We start from the raw sequence: 20268 nt of genomic DNA on the forward strand, positions 1-20268 counted from the left end.
GTGAGCAGAAGAGACTTCTTTTAAAAACACGATTTATATTAATATATATGAATATATTAATTATTCCAAATTAAGTGTATGGGTGTGTGTGTGTATATAAAATTGATTAATTACAGTATTCAGTATTTGTTGACATAAGTTTATTGAATTGTTCAACTCTCCAAATTGTTGAATTAATTTTACTAAAATGTAAACGGAGTATTTTTTTTTATAGGCTATCATATATTTTAATGTAAATAATTACTTATATCACGTAAAGCCCTTGCTTCAGGTGATTCATTGTTATTATAAATATAAATTATTAATGTAATTTGACTGAATTTAACTGAGGCTTCTTTGTCAAATCTCTCCCTTATCCTCATGAAAACTATATAAAAAAAGAAAGTTTGTGATTTTTGTTGCTTTTTATTAATCCGGAGCAGGAGAAAGCTGAAGATGTTCTGTGCGTTTCCTGCTCCGGTGTTGGCTCGCGGCTGCCCCCAGCGGACTCACGGGTTAGTGCTCGGTTAATTCCGCGAACCTCATCTGAGGAGACTGACTTTATCTTCGTGCTCGCTTCTTGATGGATATTTTCAAACTTGACAGGTAACGCCAAACGCTTCCGCCGCGTCCTCCTCCGCCGTCTGTGACGCGACGCTCGCGGGCTTCTCTGCGCTCGCCGCTAACGGAAATTTTTGGTACGTCATTAATATGGCGCCAAAAGAGTTATAAGTGTGAGCTTATGTTGCTGTAGCTCGAGAGACGCCTCGCCTCAGTCGCGCGACGCTGAATGTACATCGCCTCATCAATCCTAGACGCGATTCGAAGCGTTGTTTTCGACGCGTCAGTGTGCGGGATTCTGAGGTAACGCTTTCTTCAAAAACACTTTTGGGGATGACGAACCGATAACCGTTGGCGTACTTGGTGTGCAAACAGCAATTTCGGGAAATCGACGGACTGTGCGTCTTCTGATCGAATCTATAACTTTTATCTCGGGCCGCTGAGAGGAAACCGATGCGATGATCCGCTGATCGCGCGTCGAGGACGGACATCACGCCCTCTTGTGCGGAGAAGGTAAAGCGAAAGAACGCGTGCCATCTTTTCCTCCTCATCTGATCTTCGAGCAGCGTTAAGATCAGACGAGCGCCGTTCTGTCAAGTTCGGCTGAAGTAATTCTAGCAAGTTCTAGCGACCTGTCAGTCATTATTGATCAACTCTTCTAGATCTTTGGGAGCTTTTACTCGGGCTGACTGTTACTGATAATGCTAAAGTTACTCGGAAGTGCAGTGCGCTGAACCTGGATCTGTTTAGACTCGAATCAGGGGTTTGTTTTCGTAACGTGTTCAGTTAAGAGCGCTGGATGGCCTGCGTGCTTCTGTGAACCGATTCACAAACACCCTGCGGGGATTCGGCCACGCCCCCTACAGCCCGCTGCTGCTCACGGCACACTGGCGTGACGTTGTGCAGAGGGGCGTGGCTATGCGTGAGGGGCGGGGAAACATGTTAAATTATTTTATTTTATTTACTAGCGTGTAATCTAGTTAACCGTTCAAGATAATGAAACCAGGGCTTAATGCACGTGGTTAGTTGACATCAAGTGCTCTTTCTTGACTGCTTCAACAGTGGATCATGGCATTTGTTAGATTAGATTACATAAAAATTGTAGTCCGTTACCGATTACAAATTACATGTAGGAAATCGTAACCTAGTCCATTGCATTTCACATTTTAGGTAATGTTATCGGCCTGCTTTTAATCGAACTCATTTATCACATTGATTTAAATATTGTAATCTTGTACTGTATTTTTGATATAAAAATACGAAAAGATGCTGTTTCCACATTAGGGCTGCAAGATTAATCGAATGTGATTATGCACATTTTGTTAGTTAATCCGGTTCTGTGATCAACAGCAAAACATCATCACATGCTTTCAGATGGAGCAGCATTTACGCAGATGATTTTATTGCGTGATTAGGAAATATAAGAAATAATTCGCGATCATAACAGCGGTTTTCATAGTTTCCCAGTGAACTAAGTTTCTGTATAGTAATTGCTGCTCCATCTGAAAGCATGTGAAAATATAACATTTTATTTTATTTCAAACTCCGTTCATATCGTCAGTCGAGGGTTTGAAATAAATTCTTCTGAGATGATGTCGCTCCTTGCACAGAACAAATCACGCAACATTTTTCATAGTATTCTAAGCAGTGAAAACGGCATTCTATTATACTTTATTTAAATGAAAATGATAATAATACTAACTTAGATATAAACCATGTATTGTCATAATCGTGTGTTTATTAGTCATGTAGGAAATTTTGATTCCGTTTCGATTTATCGTGCAGCGTTATTTCACGTTACAATTTTCTCACATTTTTAAACAAATTATGTTTTAAGATAAATTATACATAAAAAGATTGTCCTTTTATTATTGTTTGGACAAAATTCTGAACTTTTCTTTGTGAAATTGAAATATGTCACATAACAAAACTAAATATAAATTTTAAAACAAACACTTAATCAAACAAACAAATATCACAAATAAAAATAAATCTCTTCCAGTGCCAAATAATAATTAATAGCTAGCTAGCTAGATGAAAAGACTGCATAACATCTAGCTTCAGAAACACCTGCATAGTTGTAATTATCTTTTTAATTTTAATTTTCTTTTATCTAAAACCATTTTGAATGAAGCCAGAGAATTGAATACAATTCATTCCAACAAAAATGTGAGTATTCTTTCAAATTTTTTATTTAAATGTTTGGCGTTTTGGGCCGCTGTGCCAAGAGTGTGTTTACATTAAATTATTTTATAAATATGACAGCGTTTTAGTGCCGTAATATCTTCAAAATAAAGTCAAAATTACGAGATTGAAGTACTGCATTAATAAAGTATGCGGCGGTTAAAGGGTTAGTTCACCCCAGAAGCTTCCTAGATGTATAGGACGTTTTATTACAGATGTGCACACTTTATTTCAGTTGACAACACACACCCACTTACCGTCATTGAAAGACTTGGAAGAGCAAGGACAATTTTTATATACAACTCCGATCGGATTATTCTGAAAGAGGAAAGTCACATACATCTGGGATGCTTTTCTGGTGAGCTAACCTTTTAACTAATTGATTTATGAAAATAATACAAAGATGTTGGCAAAGATTTTACCATTTCTACGGTAGGCTAAATGTTATGTTACTACTTTTATTACTATTCAAAGCTGTTTTATTGACACTTTTCGAAACACTGATTGATCGATTAGAGACATTCGTTTTAAGTTAAGATTTTTTTCAACATGCCTTCTGATATTCATGCAGGTTTATTTTGTGCTAGAAAAGAGGAAAAGATGATTGAGTTGAGGTGAATACGGTGATCTCACACCACATTAAAGAGTAGAAAAACACATTTAATCTTTGTATTTGGTGATAAAATTTACAGTATTTAAACGATATGATTTGTGTTATAATAAAAGTAACTTATTTTGATTGTTGGGTGGCTGGTTTGCTGCAAATAATGAATGGACTTATTTATATAATTAATAAAACAGCTTGTGAGTAATACAAGTGTTTTTGCATATAGTGCTGACTTGCTACGCCCCTGATTGTGATTTAGAGCTGCAACTAATGATTATTTTTTTCTGTCGACTAATCTAACGATTATTTTTTCGATTAGTCGACTAATCTAATGATTATTTGTATTACAATAAATAATTAATCTAATGTTTTTTTTATTAGCTAATGAATCCTTTGGATAACTTAAAAAAAATATATAAGTACAACTTCTAATATAATATTTCAACCTTTATTCATTTTCAACCAATGTGGTTGAAGTTTTTACAGTATAAATTAATAAAGAGTCAAAGAAAATTATTTTACTATGGTAAATATGAGCTTATGATAGCGTTAATAATTAAACCACAGTAGCCATAAATTTATAGTTGTCTGAGACGTCATGAAATGTTCTTTAGCATCACAAACCATAAAATGTAGTCAGGGTTCTGCTATGATTTAGCATGGTTTATAGAGATCTGGAGCTGATTCTGGGTAGCTTGGTGGTTTGTGACTGTTGTCTCGCGGCATGCTGTCTTTTAAGGGGCCGTTCACATACCACGTCTTTTGCACGCTCAAGTTTGTTATTGCCAATGTAGGTGCGCGATAAGCGCACTCATAATGGAAGTGACGCGGTCACGCTCGTTTTTTCCAGGCACGTCCGCACCGCATCGAGTTAAAAACATCTCAGCTTTTCAGAATGCCGCAAGCGCAAGAATATCAGATCTGAACCAGGAAGTTGGTCACCAGATCACACGGTATCCAGTTAAACCATAACCGGAGAGCGCCAAGATGTTTTCCTCTGAGGTGCTCGCGCATCGCTGTTGTGCTGCCGTGGTTCACCATATCGGTTTTGCAAAGGGAACAAAGGGTCATTTTATTTGGCCTCTGTTTAAAGTATTCCCATACTTTTGATAACCGTGGTCTCTGGTTTTGTGATAGAATGCAACTTTCTCCATTCCCATTATGCCATTACGCGAGATGTAAACAAACAGTGTGACGCGTGTGTTTAACATCTCAACCAGTTTGAATCATCACATATTTGTTTTGATTTTCAACCAGCTCACAGTGCATCGTTACATTCCTATTATTACTGCAACGACATGAAGTGTATTAAACATTACGTTACATCAAGGTTTCCCAAACGGGTTTATGATTTTAATGAAACTCCAATAGTTAAAAACATTCTAAAAATGTAAAATTAAATAAAAAAAACAAGAATTAAGATAAAATTTTATATTTATTAGGGCTGCACGATATTGGGAAAAATTTACATTGCCATATTTTATTTTTCTGCGATATATATTGCGATATGAAATAAAAAAATATTCTTACAAACTGAGACGCTTGCGGCACGCATCTAGTGTGTCGCCGGCCGCGCGCTTGCGCTCTCTCGTGCGTGCGCGCTCTTTGGCCAAACATTTAATGAATAACGGATCAACTACGACAGCCTACATCGCACATCCTGCGATGTGACTATCGTGGATTTGTACATCGCGATATCGATGCTTAAACAACATATCGTGCAGCCCTAATATTTATGTACTGCATGTCGTGTGACCATTAACACTAGAACGCCACAGGTTAAATTTACCCATTTTTAAATGCACGTAATAGGGATGTGGTGATAAATCGATTAGATTTTCTGAATGCGTTGCGATTCTCTCTGGAATCGATTCTGAGATTAGTTTTTAACATCAGATGGTGCTCTGTTAGTTTTTAACCACACATCTGCTGATAAAAACGAAGCTCCAGAGAGAATTACGACGCATTCGCAAAAAAAATTGCGGAATCTGTTCACGATTCAATTTATCGTCGCAACCCTAATATGTAACAAATTTTCAGTAAAGCATCAAAGTTTCTCAGTCATTGACTTTTCCTAAAATTGTTAATCCCCTGTTGTTAAAAATCGTTTAGATAACACCACTCCTGCATTTAAAGTGTTTTATACCCATGCACATGACTACTGTTTTGATGTGGTTAAAAAACTTATTACATCACTGTATTATCTTCACAAAGTAATGTCTAGAGTCAGGAAATGATTATTTTAGTCATCAACTATGTTTTTGTCCTGTTGTTATCTTAATATGTGATTAATGACATTCTATTATAATATTACACCACCCAAATGTGTATTTATTTATTTCTAATTCTCGTTGTCTCAGCAAGACTGGTTAAGCCTTTTCACTCTTAAGAAAAGTGGCTAGTGTAGCCTGCTTAAAATAGCCTTGAACATAAAACAACAGGTCAAAAACATAGTTGATGACTAAAAATAATAATTTCATGACTCTAGATATTAATACTATGTGAAGACAGTTGCATAACATGTGCTTAAGCCAAGTCAAAACAGTAGTCATTGTGCATGGGTAAGTTTTACCCGCTGGCGGTTAAAGAGTTAACCAACATCAAAGAACCGTGAGCATGCAAACTCAAAAAGTTACTTGATTATTAACTTTAAATCTGAGGGGACTTGAAATAAATATGCTCCAGCATGCTTCTGTGCATTGTAAAAGACGCATGTTTAAATTTATAATAGGATTTGCAGCATCTAAAGTTTAATTTTACACACAATCTAGAGAAGCATTTGTGTTTTGTAAGGGTTCAGGATTGGGTACGTCAGGTACTTTGCCATATCAAGAGCAGCTCCATGCTTTTAAAGTGTGTTGGTCAGCTGCCGTGTGATTGGTGGAGAAGGAGGCGAGGCGGTCACATGGGCAGAGGTGTGTGCTTCTCATATATGAGGGGTTTATTCATGAATGAGCTCTGGCTCTGATGTTTCCATCACTCGTAAGCGCTCGTGTCACTCCACTGCCTGCTGGATTTCTGTCACACGTAATCAGTCGATCGTCAGTGCATGACGTGCTTCTCAGCGCCGTGTAAAAGCTCTGATGTGCTGGTGGTGGAGCTTCAGTGTTTGTGAGGGATGCATGTGGTCCTGATGTAGGGCTGGGAATATTATGATTTTATCACTAGTCTTTGTCATGTTGGTTTAACTATTTTGCAAGTTTTCTGCGCATCACAGCCAAACTAATTTCCCTATTATAAAGACAAAGCCTTTCAAGGTAACCAAAAGAGAATGGCAGATATTTATTGTTTTATTAACGTTAAATTTTATACATAATCAACTTGAGTCTACACGATCCTGTTAATAGGGCTGGGCGATTAAAACAATAATGATGATATTTTTCAAAATGTTATTTTCCTCCATGAAACGGCGCTGACAGAAACACAGTCAGTAACACTAACCACGCCATGCTATTGTGGCAGAAATGTGGGATTCATGTTTAATTTTATAATATTATTAATGTAGACGTGTTAAAGGAATATTAGTGATTAAGCTGTTGCGTTTGTGCATTTATACTAAATATATTTTTTTTCATACAAATATTCAGAAACCATATAGTTGGTATACCATCATGGTATTGAAGTGCAATAGGTGTGGTTTAAACTGTGGTTCTCATGATCTAAATCTATGCTACTGTGGAAACCATTGGTTAATTTTAATAAATTTCAAACAGTCAGAATTATACAATTTCACCACAGAAAACCAATGCTGTTACAATTTGTACAGATGTTACTGTTTTCAATAATGAACATAAACCAACATCTGCATCCAAACTCAAACTACTGTCAAATATGCATTTCTTAGAAACAAATTATATAATTATAATATTGCTGACGAGATCAAAGTGACGAGAAACACAAACGTGCTTCATGATTTGAAGCAATATCATTTATGAAAACATGCAGAAACTAACAAATATTCACAAATAATGGTCTGGTTTCTATAATGTAGGAGCAGAAATGAACTTGAAAGAAATAAACATTTGACATCATTTATCGTGATAATTATCGATATCGTTTTTTATCATGATAATGTTTTTGGCCATATCGCCCAGCCCTACGTTAATGTTTGATCTTTTTAGAAATTGTGTTTTATTTCTATTATTATTTTATTTTTTTATGAGTGAATCAACCCTCTACATTGTGAGTAAATAACTCGCATATGCGACTAAATCTTCACTCTGGCGACTAAATGATGTCTAATATTAGCCAATGGCTAATACATTCTCAGATTTTACTGGCCAGTGTGTGAGTTGGAGGCTAAGTATAAGATATATTTTCACTCGCTGAACACTCCCTGACTGAGCGCTGAGTCCTTTAACTGATCTAAGGTTATTTTTCCGCTCATCTGAATGTACGCAAAAGTGCTACTATTTGACTTAACATAAACTCTAGTGTGAAGATGCGCAACCTGCCGTCACTTTCTCTCACACACACGCAGAGAGAGAGAGAGAGAATTGGCACGCTGCATGTAAACGATATTCTTTGTTGTATTTTCTTTTAAAATAACAAGCGTTTCTTTGGAGTTCCTCAGTTTAAGAACTGCCGGGTTTTCCGCTAGTGGGCGGAGTTAATGTGCAAAGACAATCTCATTGGCTGGTGCTCACCTATTAACGTCCCTGTTTTGATTCCAACAAATCAGTTCGAGCGAACGCACAAAACCTGATTAATATTCATGAATCCAGCAGCTCATTCATCCTCAGTGTTCTTATTAGTATAATTTGTGTTTTGTATCGTTATCATCTTATCAGTATTTTCGTTATTTTTTTCTCAATTGTTTTACAGAAACATGACCAAAAAGCACCACCACCAGTCAGTTCAGTTAAAATGACTAATATGCTGTCAAAACATTTTTTGGAAACTGATACTTTTTTCAGGATTCTTTGAAGAACACAAAGTAAAAAGAACCGCACTTATTCAAAATAAAAATAATTCCTAACAATATAAATCTTTGCTATCACTTCTTAACAATTTAACACATCCTTGCTGAATAAATGTTTTAATTTCTTGAAAAAAAAAAAGAAAAAGAATAAAAATGTTCTGACCACAAACTTTTAAACTGTAGTATTTATTGTTAGAAAATATTTTCTATTTTAAATAAATGCTGTTCTTTTTAACTGTTATTCATCAAAGAATCCTTCAAAAAAGTTTCACAGATTCCAAAAAGAAAATAATTAAGCAGCACAACCGTTTCAACACTGATAATAAATCAGTATATTAAAACGATTTCTGAAGATCATGTGACACTGAAGACTGCAGTAATGATGCTGAAAATACAGCTGTGCATCACAGAAATACATTATGATTTAATGTATATTAAAATAGAAAAAAAATATTTTACATCATAATAATACTACACAATATATTTTTTTCTGTATTTTTTATCAAATAAATGCAGCCTATATGACCAGAAGAGACTCCTGTAAAAACATTAAAAAAAAACATCATTCTCATCCCAAATTCTTTACATTGGTACAAGCATGCCAAACTCAAAAAAAAAAGAAAAAAAAGATTGTAAACAGGAATATTAGCGTTAGATTATTTCCTCCAATCACTGCAGTATGGAGTGAAGGCAGCTGATCGTCAGCAGCATGGGTGAATGGGGTTTCACTCTCTTGTAGAGTGTAGATTGGGCTGAGAGGCGACAGGAAGAGACCCACATAAAAGGGAAAAGCCCCGTTTATAGCCACATAAATCTGCTAGCAGCCGGTGGAGTGTTTCCTCTCCGGTCTTTGACACGCTGTATACAGCAGACACACTTCCCCCAGCACACTTACTCTCACACTGCGCTTTCTGCCATCTTTTCAGAGTCTGATAATTGTTCATCCCTTCTTTGCCGACAGATGGAGAGTGAGATGAAGAGGAGGAAATACTCCACCAGCAGCAACGACTCTGACACCACCGACAGTGAGTGATCCACACACACACACACACACACACACACGGCGTCTCACCACTAAATCAGATCTGTTTAGATAAAGATGACGTCTAACAAAGATAGTGAGATAATATGGGCAAATATTGAATAAAAGCGTCTGCTAAATGCATAAATTCAAAAATCACGTAAAGAGAGATATTCTTACGTCTACTTTTATAAACCTTTTTGATTTCACATCAAAGCAGGGTTATACAGAAAAAAAGCATGACACTACTGATCAAACGGCATGTAATCGATTTTGTGCAACAGGCTTATTAGCAAAGTTTTGATAATTTAGTTGCCTTAGAGATGTGCTTATCAAATATGAGAGAATGGGCTTTAAAGGGTTAATGCAGCAATTAATCAACAGCTTACAATTCTAGGTAGAGGCTCTTGAGACGCTCACAGAAACCTCTCCTGCCTCGTTCTGTTCAGAAACTGAGAAACAAAACAATCGCGACATCGTAAATAATGGTAGCGTCATTAACGTACAGTTTCATGTTATTTAACAACATTTAATTGTATATGCTGAGCCTGGTAAGAGCACCTAGATATGTAATGCTAGGCTAGCTATCATAACTGTTCTCAACAAATCTCTTGTAAATGACATCATAACGGTATTCTTGATAATCAATACTGTAACTTACCTTTTATAGTCATTAACACATATTTAAAACACTTTAATAATATTTTAAAGCTTTTAGTATTTCTCAAGTTTAGCTGTGCATTGAAATTCACTTTAAAGATGCACTTTTCACTCAAAAATCTGCCCAAAATGGTGGAAACAAAGACTTTTAAGAAGAAAAAGACATGAAATTATTATTATAACCAGTAGATGGCAGCAGAGGATCATTCGTTAGCTCTTTTTCAACTCGCGTGTTTTTTTTTTACGCCTTACTTTTGGATTTATTATAAAATGACTATTATAACATATTTGTATTTTTATCACACTGACGTATAAAGTAAAGCAAGTGCAGGAAGCCGCAAATTCTCACGTCATTAAAAAATAAAAATTATAATAATAATAAGCCCAGACAGCGACAGCCTTAAAGGGTTAATTATTTGAAACTTATCTAGTTATCTGCAAATTAAATCGTTAATTATCAATGGTATAACAATTAAATGATGCATTGGTTATTTTGAAATATTTTTATAATATTTTAGTTTTATCTTCACGTTTAGAAGCTAATAGATATAATCATCCAACAAACTGGTTCTGTTCCTCCGAAATCACGTAATGCACCGTTCGATTTTGACATCGGTTTTCTGTTGGTTCTTTTCATCCATTGCTACAGTCATCAGTCAATAATAGCAATGACTCACAGAACAATTTATTAGATCATTTGTCATCCCTGAAACGGGGACATTTGGTCCTCTTAGAAATACAACACTTTTCTTGAAGTTGTGACTGGATTATGTAGAGAAACCGAGCGAAGGGCGCTCCCCTGAAAGCACAGTTGACTGTAAATGACTGAGCTGGCTTCTCTAACACCATGCATATACTCGATTATAATATCAGATGTTTATTTAGAAGTGTCTAAAGCTATATTTCGATCACACCGTTTGCTTCCATTCCTAACCCATACATGGACGAGTAAAAGTTCACCCGTGACCCTTGATTCTCTCGCAGGTCATGTGACCACCTGGTCACGGTCTTCAAAGAACACAGGGACCAGCAGCACATGGGTACGCCATGAGCAGAAGAAACCGTCCGAGGTGAGCGATACGGTTTCATAAGGTTGGGTTTTGGGTTGGCGCTTGGGTTTCCAAAGGGAATCAGGTATGTGTGTTTAGCTGTACGTCAGATGTTTAGATATTAAATAGATGTCTGATTTTAAAACAACATTCGAACTGCACTTTTCACAAACCGCTGGATTAACTCACATAACACGCTACGTTTTTTCTATTTTTTTTTTTTTTTAATTTCCAAAAAATATTAACATTTTAGTACAGTTTAACTTTTAAAAAGCAGTTGTTCTGAGATGAGATCTTACTGTTTGTGTTCAAACATATTTGAGTGTTTTTGGCACGAACATTTCTTTCTAAAACTTGGCAGAGTCTTTGATTCACGCTAAGATGTCACCAGGGCGGTTCATGCTGAATGATGCCAGTGTTCTGCTCTTTCAGGTGTTTCGGACCGATTTTATTACAGCCATGAAGTTGCCTGATTCAGCACAACTGAGCCCAGAGGAGTTCTACTTCCTCTCCGACCCCTGGAGGCAGGAATGGGAGAAGGGTGTTCAGGTGCCAGCCAATGTGGAGCCGATTCCCGAGCCTGTAGTTCGGTGAGAGTCTCAGGCTTGCTCTTGACTTGTGTGTTACGTGTTTCCCAAATAGAGAAAATGGCTTTTTCCGATATGCATACAGTGTTGCACCATAATATGTGACCCTGGACCTTTTTACATTTCAGATTTGTGCATCATCTAAAAGCTGAATAAATGATTGCCTTAAAAAAAATGTAACTAAATAAACATTTGAACTAAAATACCTAACTAGAATGAAACACCCCTATTGTACAAGAGGCGCTGCACAAGATACATATGCTCTCATATATGGCTAAAGTTTAAGGTTTTCTCAGTGCACAAAATTAAACTATTTTTTACAAAAGTAATAAATGCATGGAAAGCGCCACATTCACATCTGGATCTCTCAGTGTTTTACTCAGCATCATGTATCAATTATCAACATTATGCTACAAATCCTGTCCGTTGAGATTTACTCCAAGCTGAAACATTCCTTGAATGCTTGATGCATGAGTTTTGTGGTCGTGCAATTTTTTTTCCCAGGATGCTTCCAGAGGTCAGTCGAATCCCATTCTTTTCACCGATCCAAACCAGGGGCCAGTCTGAGTTTGGCTTCGGAGAGTCACATGTTCTCAGTGAGCCGCTGAGTTGTTATGATCTGGATGATCTGGATGTGACCTGGCTTGAACTGGTTAATACTGAATTCAGAGAACTAGGTAAGATTTATCAACTGTGTGAATCATGTTTGTCTTTAGGTTGTTATTGTAAACAGGCCGAGAAAAGAGCTGAAGGAAGTTTTATTTTTTTTTATAATAATTGAGATACTATTATTTTATTAATATTTAAAATTAGTGTTTACATTTGTATTTTCTGTTTTTAGTTTAATTTTAGGCAAAGTGGTAACATATGGAATAATAAAATTAAAAAAGTTAATTGCAGCTTTTTTTCTCACAACTCTGTATTACAGGATACAAACCAAAGTCAGAATTGTGAGATGTCCTTTTTTATTTTATTTAGAAGGGCATGTGCTCTTAAAAATAAAAATAAATAAGCGTAAATCAGTGATTTAGTTGTGATTTCTATCATGGTTGAGCAGAAGGGTTAGGGGATTCAATTGTTTTTTTTTAATTTTAATTGTCAATGGTTAAATAAAATATTAATTAAAACACATGTCTAATTAAAATCATAAAACTTATACAAGTTAACATTAATTTATTTAAAGTTGAATAAACATTTTATGGACCTATAAAAATACATTTTATTTTCTTGATAAATATTTTTTTTTTTTTTTTTTTTTTTTAGACTAAATTCTGTTTTCAAATGTTTTGCCATTTTAATGGTTTAAATTTTAATAAACACTTTTTTTTTGTCTCAGATTTTTTTATGTAATATAATTTTTCTGGCAGTCAAATGATAGAAAACTAAATTAAATTAATTTAACAAACCATTAGATTTTTTTTATCAAACAAAGTGCTGGAAGAACATTTGTGTGATTTTTATTCCTTAAAACTAAAGTTTTAATAATGATTTTATTAAATTGGGGAATTGGTGCCAGAGGAGGGTTGATTACAAAATTTCACACATTGGATGAGAAGCTGTCTTCTGTATTATAATTGTACCAAATCCTTGTAGAAACCGTACTAATGGCATTAGTTAGATGCCAGATATATAATGCATTTTTAAGCTATGACTCTGGATAATAGATTTTTTGAATGGAGATGACAGTTCTCTCAACATATATATGAAAAAAAAGAAAAAAACATAAGACAACTGAACAAAATAATATTGAAATAACTTGAGGTTCCAACAATTATTTTTATTTTTTATTTAATATTTTAAATGAGTCTATTTTAACATCTTTTTAAATTCAAATAAATTCATTATGTAGAAATCAATTGAAGTAAATGAATGAAGACTTGAATGAATTTCTTGAATGAATGACTTCAAACATTAAATACATTTTAGCAGTCACTAGTTGGTCGCCACCTACTGGCAAAATGTAACACACACAGTCTTTATTTGAATTGTAACATTGGTTGCAAAGGACTCTTTTTGATTGCAGCTGCCACAACATCAGAGTCTATATCCAGACTATAAACGTTTATCACAAAGCTTTGGTTATTATTTGTTTGCAACACAGAAATGTGGCTCATTGTGAAGCTGTTTCAGATATAAAGTGCTGCTCTCTCTGGATCTGCAGCTGCGTGAAAGCAGGTTTAAATATTCCGATGTGATTTGTAATTTCAAAGGTTTAAAAGACATAGCTAAATCATCATCATTTGGGAATAAGATTGTGTGTGCTTAAATCAAGTTTGCCATCTTTTAATGATTAATCATGCTTGGATATGAGCCTATAGGCTATGCATTTTTGTCATAATTTCTTCAAGTTAAACTGAACTTTTATTTTGACGGGTTGCAGAAACCCATAAATACAAGCGGTTTGTTTTGTGTGTCGCAGCACTTCCAGAGCTGGACGAGCTGACCATGGAGCAGGTGGTGGTGGAGCTGGAGAACCGGTGTCAGCAGAACATGCAGCAGGCCATCGAGACCGAGGAGGGTCTGGGCATCGAATACGACGAGGACGTGGTTTGTGACGTGTGCCGCTCACCTGAGGGCGAGGATGGCAATGAGATGGTCTTCTGTGACAAGTGCAACGTTTGTGTGCATCAGGTATTTAATCCAAAAACAGTCCAGATTATATTGAGGTCTGAGCGCTGTAATGAATCGCAGTCAGGTCCATTGTGTGCGTGAATGTGGTGAAACACCGCGTGACACCAGTGACCAGATTCACAAAACTTATATTAAAGTTTACACTTTATTTTAAAGTCTCCAGTTAGCAACTCTCGATTCAAACGATCCGGATGGAGCGAGTCCCCAGTTAGCAACTCACCGATTCAAACGATCCGGACGGAGCGAGTCTCCAGTTAGCAACTCACCGATTCAAACGATCCGGTCGGAGCGAGTCCCCATTTAGCAACTCACCGATTCAAACGATCCGGTCGGAGCGAGTCTCCAGTTAGCAACTCACCGATTCAAACGATCGGGTCGGAGCGAGTCCCAAGTTAACAACTCACCGATTCAAACAATCCGGTCGGAGCGAGTCTCCAGTTAGCAACTCACCGATTCAAACGATCCGGTCGGAGCGAGTCTCCAGTTAGCAACTCACCGATTCAAACGATCCGGTCGGAGCGAGTCCCCATTTAGCAACTCACCGATTCAAACGATCCGGTCGGAGCGAGTCCCCATTTAGCAACTCACCGATTCAAACGATCCGGTCGGAGCGAGTCTCCAGTTAGCAACTCACCGATTCAAACGATCCGGTCGGAGCGAGTCTCCAGTTAGCAACTCATTGATTCAAACGATCCGGTCGGAGCGAGTCTCCAGTTAGCAACTCACCGATTCAAACGATTCCGGTCGGAGTGATTCTCCAGTTAGCAACTCATTGATTCAAACGATCCGGTCGGAGCGAGTCTCCAGTTAGCAACTCACCGATTCAAACGATTCCGGTCGGAGTGATTCTCCAGTTAGCAACTCATTGATTCAAACGATCCGGTCGGAGCGAGTCCCCAGTTAGCAACTCACCGATTCAAACGATTCCGGTCGGAGCGAGTCCCCAGTTAGCAACTCACCGATTCAAACGATCCGGACGGAGCGAGTCTCCAGTTAGCAACTCACCGATTCAAACGATCCGGACGGAGCGAGTCTCCAGTTAGCAACTCACCGATTCAAACGATCCGGACGGAGCGAGTCCCCAGTTAGCAACTCACCGATTCAAACGATCCGGACGGAGCGAGTCTCCAGTTAGCAACTCACCGATTCAAACGATCCGGTCGGAGCGAGTCTCCAGTTAGCAACTCACCGATTCAAACGATCCGGTCGGAGCGAGTCTCCAGTTAGCAACTCACCGATTCAAACGATCCGGTCGGAGCGAGTCTCCAGTTAGCAACTCACCGATTCAAACGATCCGGTCGGAGCGAGTCTCCAGTTAGCAACTCACCGATTCAAACGATCCGGTCGGAGCGAGTCTCAAGTTAGCAACTCACCGATTCAAACGATCCGGTCGGAGCGAGTCTCCAGTTAGCAACTCACCGATTCAAACGATCCGGACGGAGCGAGTCTCCAGTTAGCAACTCACCGATTCAAACGATCCGGACGGAGCGAGTCTCCAGTTAGCAACTCACCGATTCAAACGATCCGGACGGAGCGAGTCTCCAGTTAGCAACTCACCGATTCAAACGATCCGGACGGAGCGAGTCTCCAGTTAGCAACTCACCGATTCAAACGATCCGGACGGAGCGAGTCCCCAGTTAGCAACTCACCGATTCAAACGATCCGGTCGGAGCGAGTCTCCAGTTAGCAACTCACCGATTCAAACGATCCGGTCGGAGCGAGTCTCCAGTTAGCAACTCACCGATTCAAACGATCCGGTCGGAGCGAGTCTCCAGTTAGCAACTCACCGATTCAAACGATCCGGTCGGAGCGAGTCTTAAGTTAGCAACTCACCGATTCAAACGATCCGGTCGGAGCGAGTCTCCAGTTAACAACTCACAGATTCAAACGATCCGGTCGGAGTGAGTCCCCAGTTAGCAACTCACCGAATCAAACGATCCGGTCGGAGCGAGTCTCCAGTTAGCAACTCACCGATTCAAACGATCCGGACGGAGCGAGTCTCCAGTTAACAACTCACCGATTCAGATGAAGAAAATATGTGTAAACTTTATCGTTTTTCACTTAGAAAAACATTCCTATGAACTTCTTAGTATTTATCTCACGAAATGTCTTTAATTTTAAGAACTTGTTTGTGAATCCAGTTGCTCGTTTTCTGCTATTTTGAATGTTGTCTCTTAATGTATGTTTATGACATGCACTTGGATGTGTCGGATGATTGGTTGTGTTGACTGAAAGCATGTGTTTGTTCCTCCTTCAGGCGTGTTACGGGATCTTGAAGGTGCCGCAGGGTAACTGGTTGTGCCGAACCTGTGCCCTCGGAGTGCAGCCCAAATGCCTGCTCTGTCCCAGGAGAGGAGGAGCTCTGAAACCCACACGCAGTGGAACCAAGTGGGTCCACGTCAGCTGTGCCTTATGGATCCCCGAGGTATCCGCTGAAATCACTCTGGGAATCACACTTATAAGTAGTGTTCAGTTTAATAGTGCCATGAAATACAGCTTTCAGCATAACAGCATGCAGATGTTTAAACGAATAGACTATGGATGAAACCTGCTATGTATATCCTACTTTTAAAGCATAAATTTTATGTAAACAATAGGTCTGCATTATATTCACATATGCAGTTCATAGGAGACATATTGTATTAGCCTTACAGTTACAGTATGAAATAGACTACTGTTTAAACCTATAACATTAACTATTTAATCTCACAATTCTAACTTTTTTCCTCGCAAATGCAAGTTCATATCTCTTAGTTTCAGACTTAGTAACTCAATTTAACTCAACAAATGCTAGTTGTCAATTCTAAGAGGAAAAAAGCAAGAAGTGTGGGATATAAACGTATGATTCTGAGCCGAGGGGAAAAAGAGAGAATGACGAATAGATTTTTCTTCAGAACAAACATTTTTACATGCAACAAGGGATTCAGGAACTAAACACAGGAATGAAACCTAGAAACAAACTAGGTTGGTTATTATTTCATTCATCGGTTTTGATTATTTGTTCAGATGTAGTCGAGTTGAAATGAACCTTTGAATTAATTTTGCTTCATATGATTGCCTGATTAAAAATTGCAATAAAGCAGTAAAAGCGCAAAGGAAATCCGGCCCCAAACGCTCGTTCACACGTATTCATCTGCAAGACGCTTTGCTCTCGATTGAGGAAACTTGTAATTAGCATGCAATAATGGATGAATTCTAATTGAAATATTTCCTCGGCTCTCTTTATGTCTCGTCGCGCGATTGAAAGGAAAGCTTTTCAGCTGGAAATCTGAACTTGTTCGGTCAGGTGGAGGGCAAGATGTTTTTGTAAAGGAGCGCCCTGCTTCACATGCGAAAGCCTGCTGAATATTTCAGTCAAAGGAGGACAAAAGCAGAAGTGACAGAAGAAGGGGTTTTGAAAAGCCTGGTCAAAATGGGTATTCCAGTAACGCTTAGAGAAGCTGAAGAGTGAGGCGGGAACAATGGCAGAATGACAGGGATGTAGAGAGCCACAAAAGCGAGTGAAAAGGCTCTCAGAAATCTGATGAATAAAGTGAGCTGAGATCTTCCAGACGCAGTTCCACACCGCCACGTTCCCTTTGATTTCATCTGTAACACTTACTGTGTCAAATACTGTACAGTATGTGTTCGTGTCACAAGTCGAAACAACCCTTTAACAGGCTTCGTGAGACTCACATATTTTGTAATTTTTTTGCAGCTGCTGTTCGTTCTTGTGCATTGAAGAATATGTGTCTAATTTGACTATGCATCTTTACTGAGTGTCTGCCCATGATGCATCTTCAGATTAAACCAGCGAAATCACAAAAATACAACGTAACTACATTTATTTAGTAATAATTCACATTTATTCTTAGGGTGACACTTTATTTTAAGGACCAGTTATCACTATTAACTAGTTGCTTATTATCATGTGTATTACAGAAATATTGGCTATTTATTAGTACTTATAATGCATATAATATGTCAATATATTTAAGGTCCTTTAATCCACACCAACTAACAACTATCTTACTAACTATTAATAAACTGCACATTAGGAGTTTATTAAGGGAAAACTCTTAGTTAATTGTGAGTGTGAGCATTCTGGGTATTATTAATGATAATATACTAATTTAGTATGTTAAGAAATTATACTTTTTTTTAAATAAATGCTACAATATTATTACCTGACCATTCAGTGTGTAAATTATACCCCTAAACTAACTAAACTAAAGCAATAATCGCTAAGAAATTCCCTTAGCTGTTATAAAACCACCGTAAACCATGGCTTCGCTGGGCTTATTGCTTTTATAAAACAGTTATTCTATACACACACTAATGTTTCACAACATAAAAAAAGCTAATTGTGTGGTTGCTACAAAGTGGTTGCCGAGCAACACTCAGAAGTAAACAAAGGTGTGTGTTTGTAGAGTAATTAACAAACCGCTTTGAACTTGGCTCGACCAATCAGAATCAAGGACCGGAACTCTCGGTTTTATAACGTTTATTTTGTTCTTTTATTTAGTTTTATTTTATTTTAGTTGTATTATTGATTCGCTTACGATTTAAGCATTGCATATAAAATATTTAGAAATATGCATATTGAAAAAGTTTAAAACTGAAAAAAGAAAAAGAAAAACACACACATCAGTGACTCTAACAAACATTTTTCTGCTGAATTCTGCTTTTCTTGTTTAATGCAAAATTGCATTAAATATCATATTACAGTTTTTCACCTTAAATAGCAAGGGAATGTACAGCTAACCAATTAACAGTTTTTATCAAAGAATTTTTACAGTCATTGTACGTAGTTATTTTTACGTTGTATGGAAATGATATATTTATTTAAACACGTTATAACTGAAATATTTCGAATCAAATTTAATTTAGAGATTGCGAGTCACAAAAATCTTCTTAAGAATATTAAAAGATAAGTTCCACGCAGTTCATAACAAATGCAATTCTTGAAATATTCTATATGTTCTCATGAGCATTTTTTTTGACAGTCTTCTGCGTTATCTGACTGAATGCATAGCGGATTTGCTGAAGACTCGTTTTAAATGAGCTGATCTTAATGTTTCATCTCTCAGTGTATTTGTGTTTTACGGTTTATAATTATGTGTTGGCTCATATTTAGGAATATACTTAACAATTTTTTTTGCATGATAGCTTACACACTCAGCGCATGGAACTTTGATTTCAAACTATGAATTTAATTTATTTTAACTAAAAAAAACTAAAGTCAGTAATACAAAAGAACAAATTAATGACAAGCAGTAGCACAACGAAATACAACTCTTCGATGTGTTAACTGGGTGTTGTTTCCATGTCATCAAAGGTGAGCATTGGCTGCCCTGAGAAGATGGAGCCTATTACAAAAGTGTCCCACATCCCGGCCAGCCGCTGGGCCTTGTCCTGTGGTCTGTGTCGTGAACACACAGGCACATGTATACAGGTGAGAGACATGCTGCTATTGAACACTCGACCCTTTCAAAGAGCTGAATAAGCTATGCATTATTTCAAGGCAGCTGATATTAATGTTTACAGCATCTTCAGAGCATTTTGCCAAGGGTTGCTAAATGCTTTTTAGTTATATACAGCAGATTAGAGCTGTGCCATAACATAGTATACATTAGAAATGGAGATACAAGCAATCAAAAAAATTGTGTGGTACAGAAATGCAAAATCTAGCTAATTCGTCTTATTTGTTCTCATGTTGTTCAAGACTAGTATTTTTTATTATTTTAACACTAAAGGAGATTTTTCTTGGCATGCAGTTACAATGAATGGCAACTGATGCATTCAAGCTTCAAAAAGAGCACGAGCACCATAAAAGTGTCATAGAAGCAGTCTATACAAAGAGACGTAATGGCTTTTATTACTGACTAAAAATCTGCTAAAGATTTAGTTAGTGAGCTTGAACTAGAGATTCATGAACGAATTGACAGAATAGATTTATGAACAAAGATCCACTTTCATCTGATCATGAATTAATAGATGATGTTATATTGCAGAGTTAGAGCGGATGTCACATTCATTTCAAATTTGTTGTTTGTCTTGACAAGTCTTAGGGAAGAGTATTGCAGTAT

At 37.2% G+C, this 20268-nt stretch overlaps 1 protein-coding gene across 4 annotated transcripts in view; it reads left to right on the forward strand.

Moving 5' to 3' along the window:
• The first annotated feature begins 469 nt into the window (after window positions 1–469).
• The window catches only part of LOC127941341 (protein Jade-1), a 56070-nt gene continuing 36271 nt past the window's right edge, over window positions 470–20268 (forward strand). The window contains exons 1-8 of one of the 4 annotated variants that reach the window (XM_052536328.1): window positions 470–585; window positions 9214–9277; window positions 10918–11003; window positions 11415–11572; window positions 12074–12246; window positions 13989–14200; window positions 16458–16625; window positions 19518–19634. In XM_052536328.1, the coding sequence (XP_052392288.1) occupies window positions 9214–9277; window positions 10918–11003; window positions 11415–11572; window positions 12074–12246; window positions 13989–14200; window positions 16458–16625; window positions 19518–19634 (978 nt within the window). In that variant the 5' untranslated portion in view covers window positions 470–585. The other 3 variants (XM_052536327.1, XM_052536329.1, XM_052536330.1) reach the window with 3 other exon arrangements.

This window comes from Carassius gibelio, chromosome A21, assembly GCF_023724105.1.
Source record: "Carassius gibelio isolate Cgi1373 ecotype wild population from Czech Republic chromosome A21, carGib1.2-hapl.c, whole genome shotgun sequence".
Classification (NCBI taxonomy): domain Eukaryota; kingdom Metazoa; phylum Chordata; class Actinopteri; order Cypriniformes; family Cyprinidae; genus Carassius; species Carassius gibelio.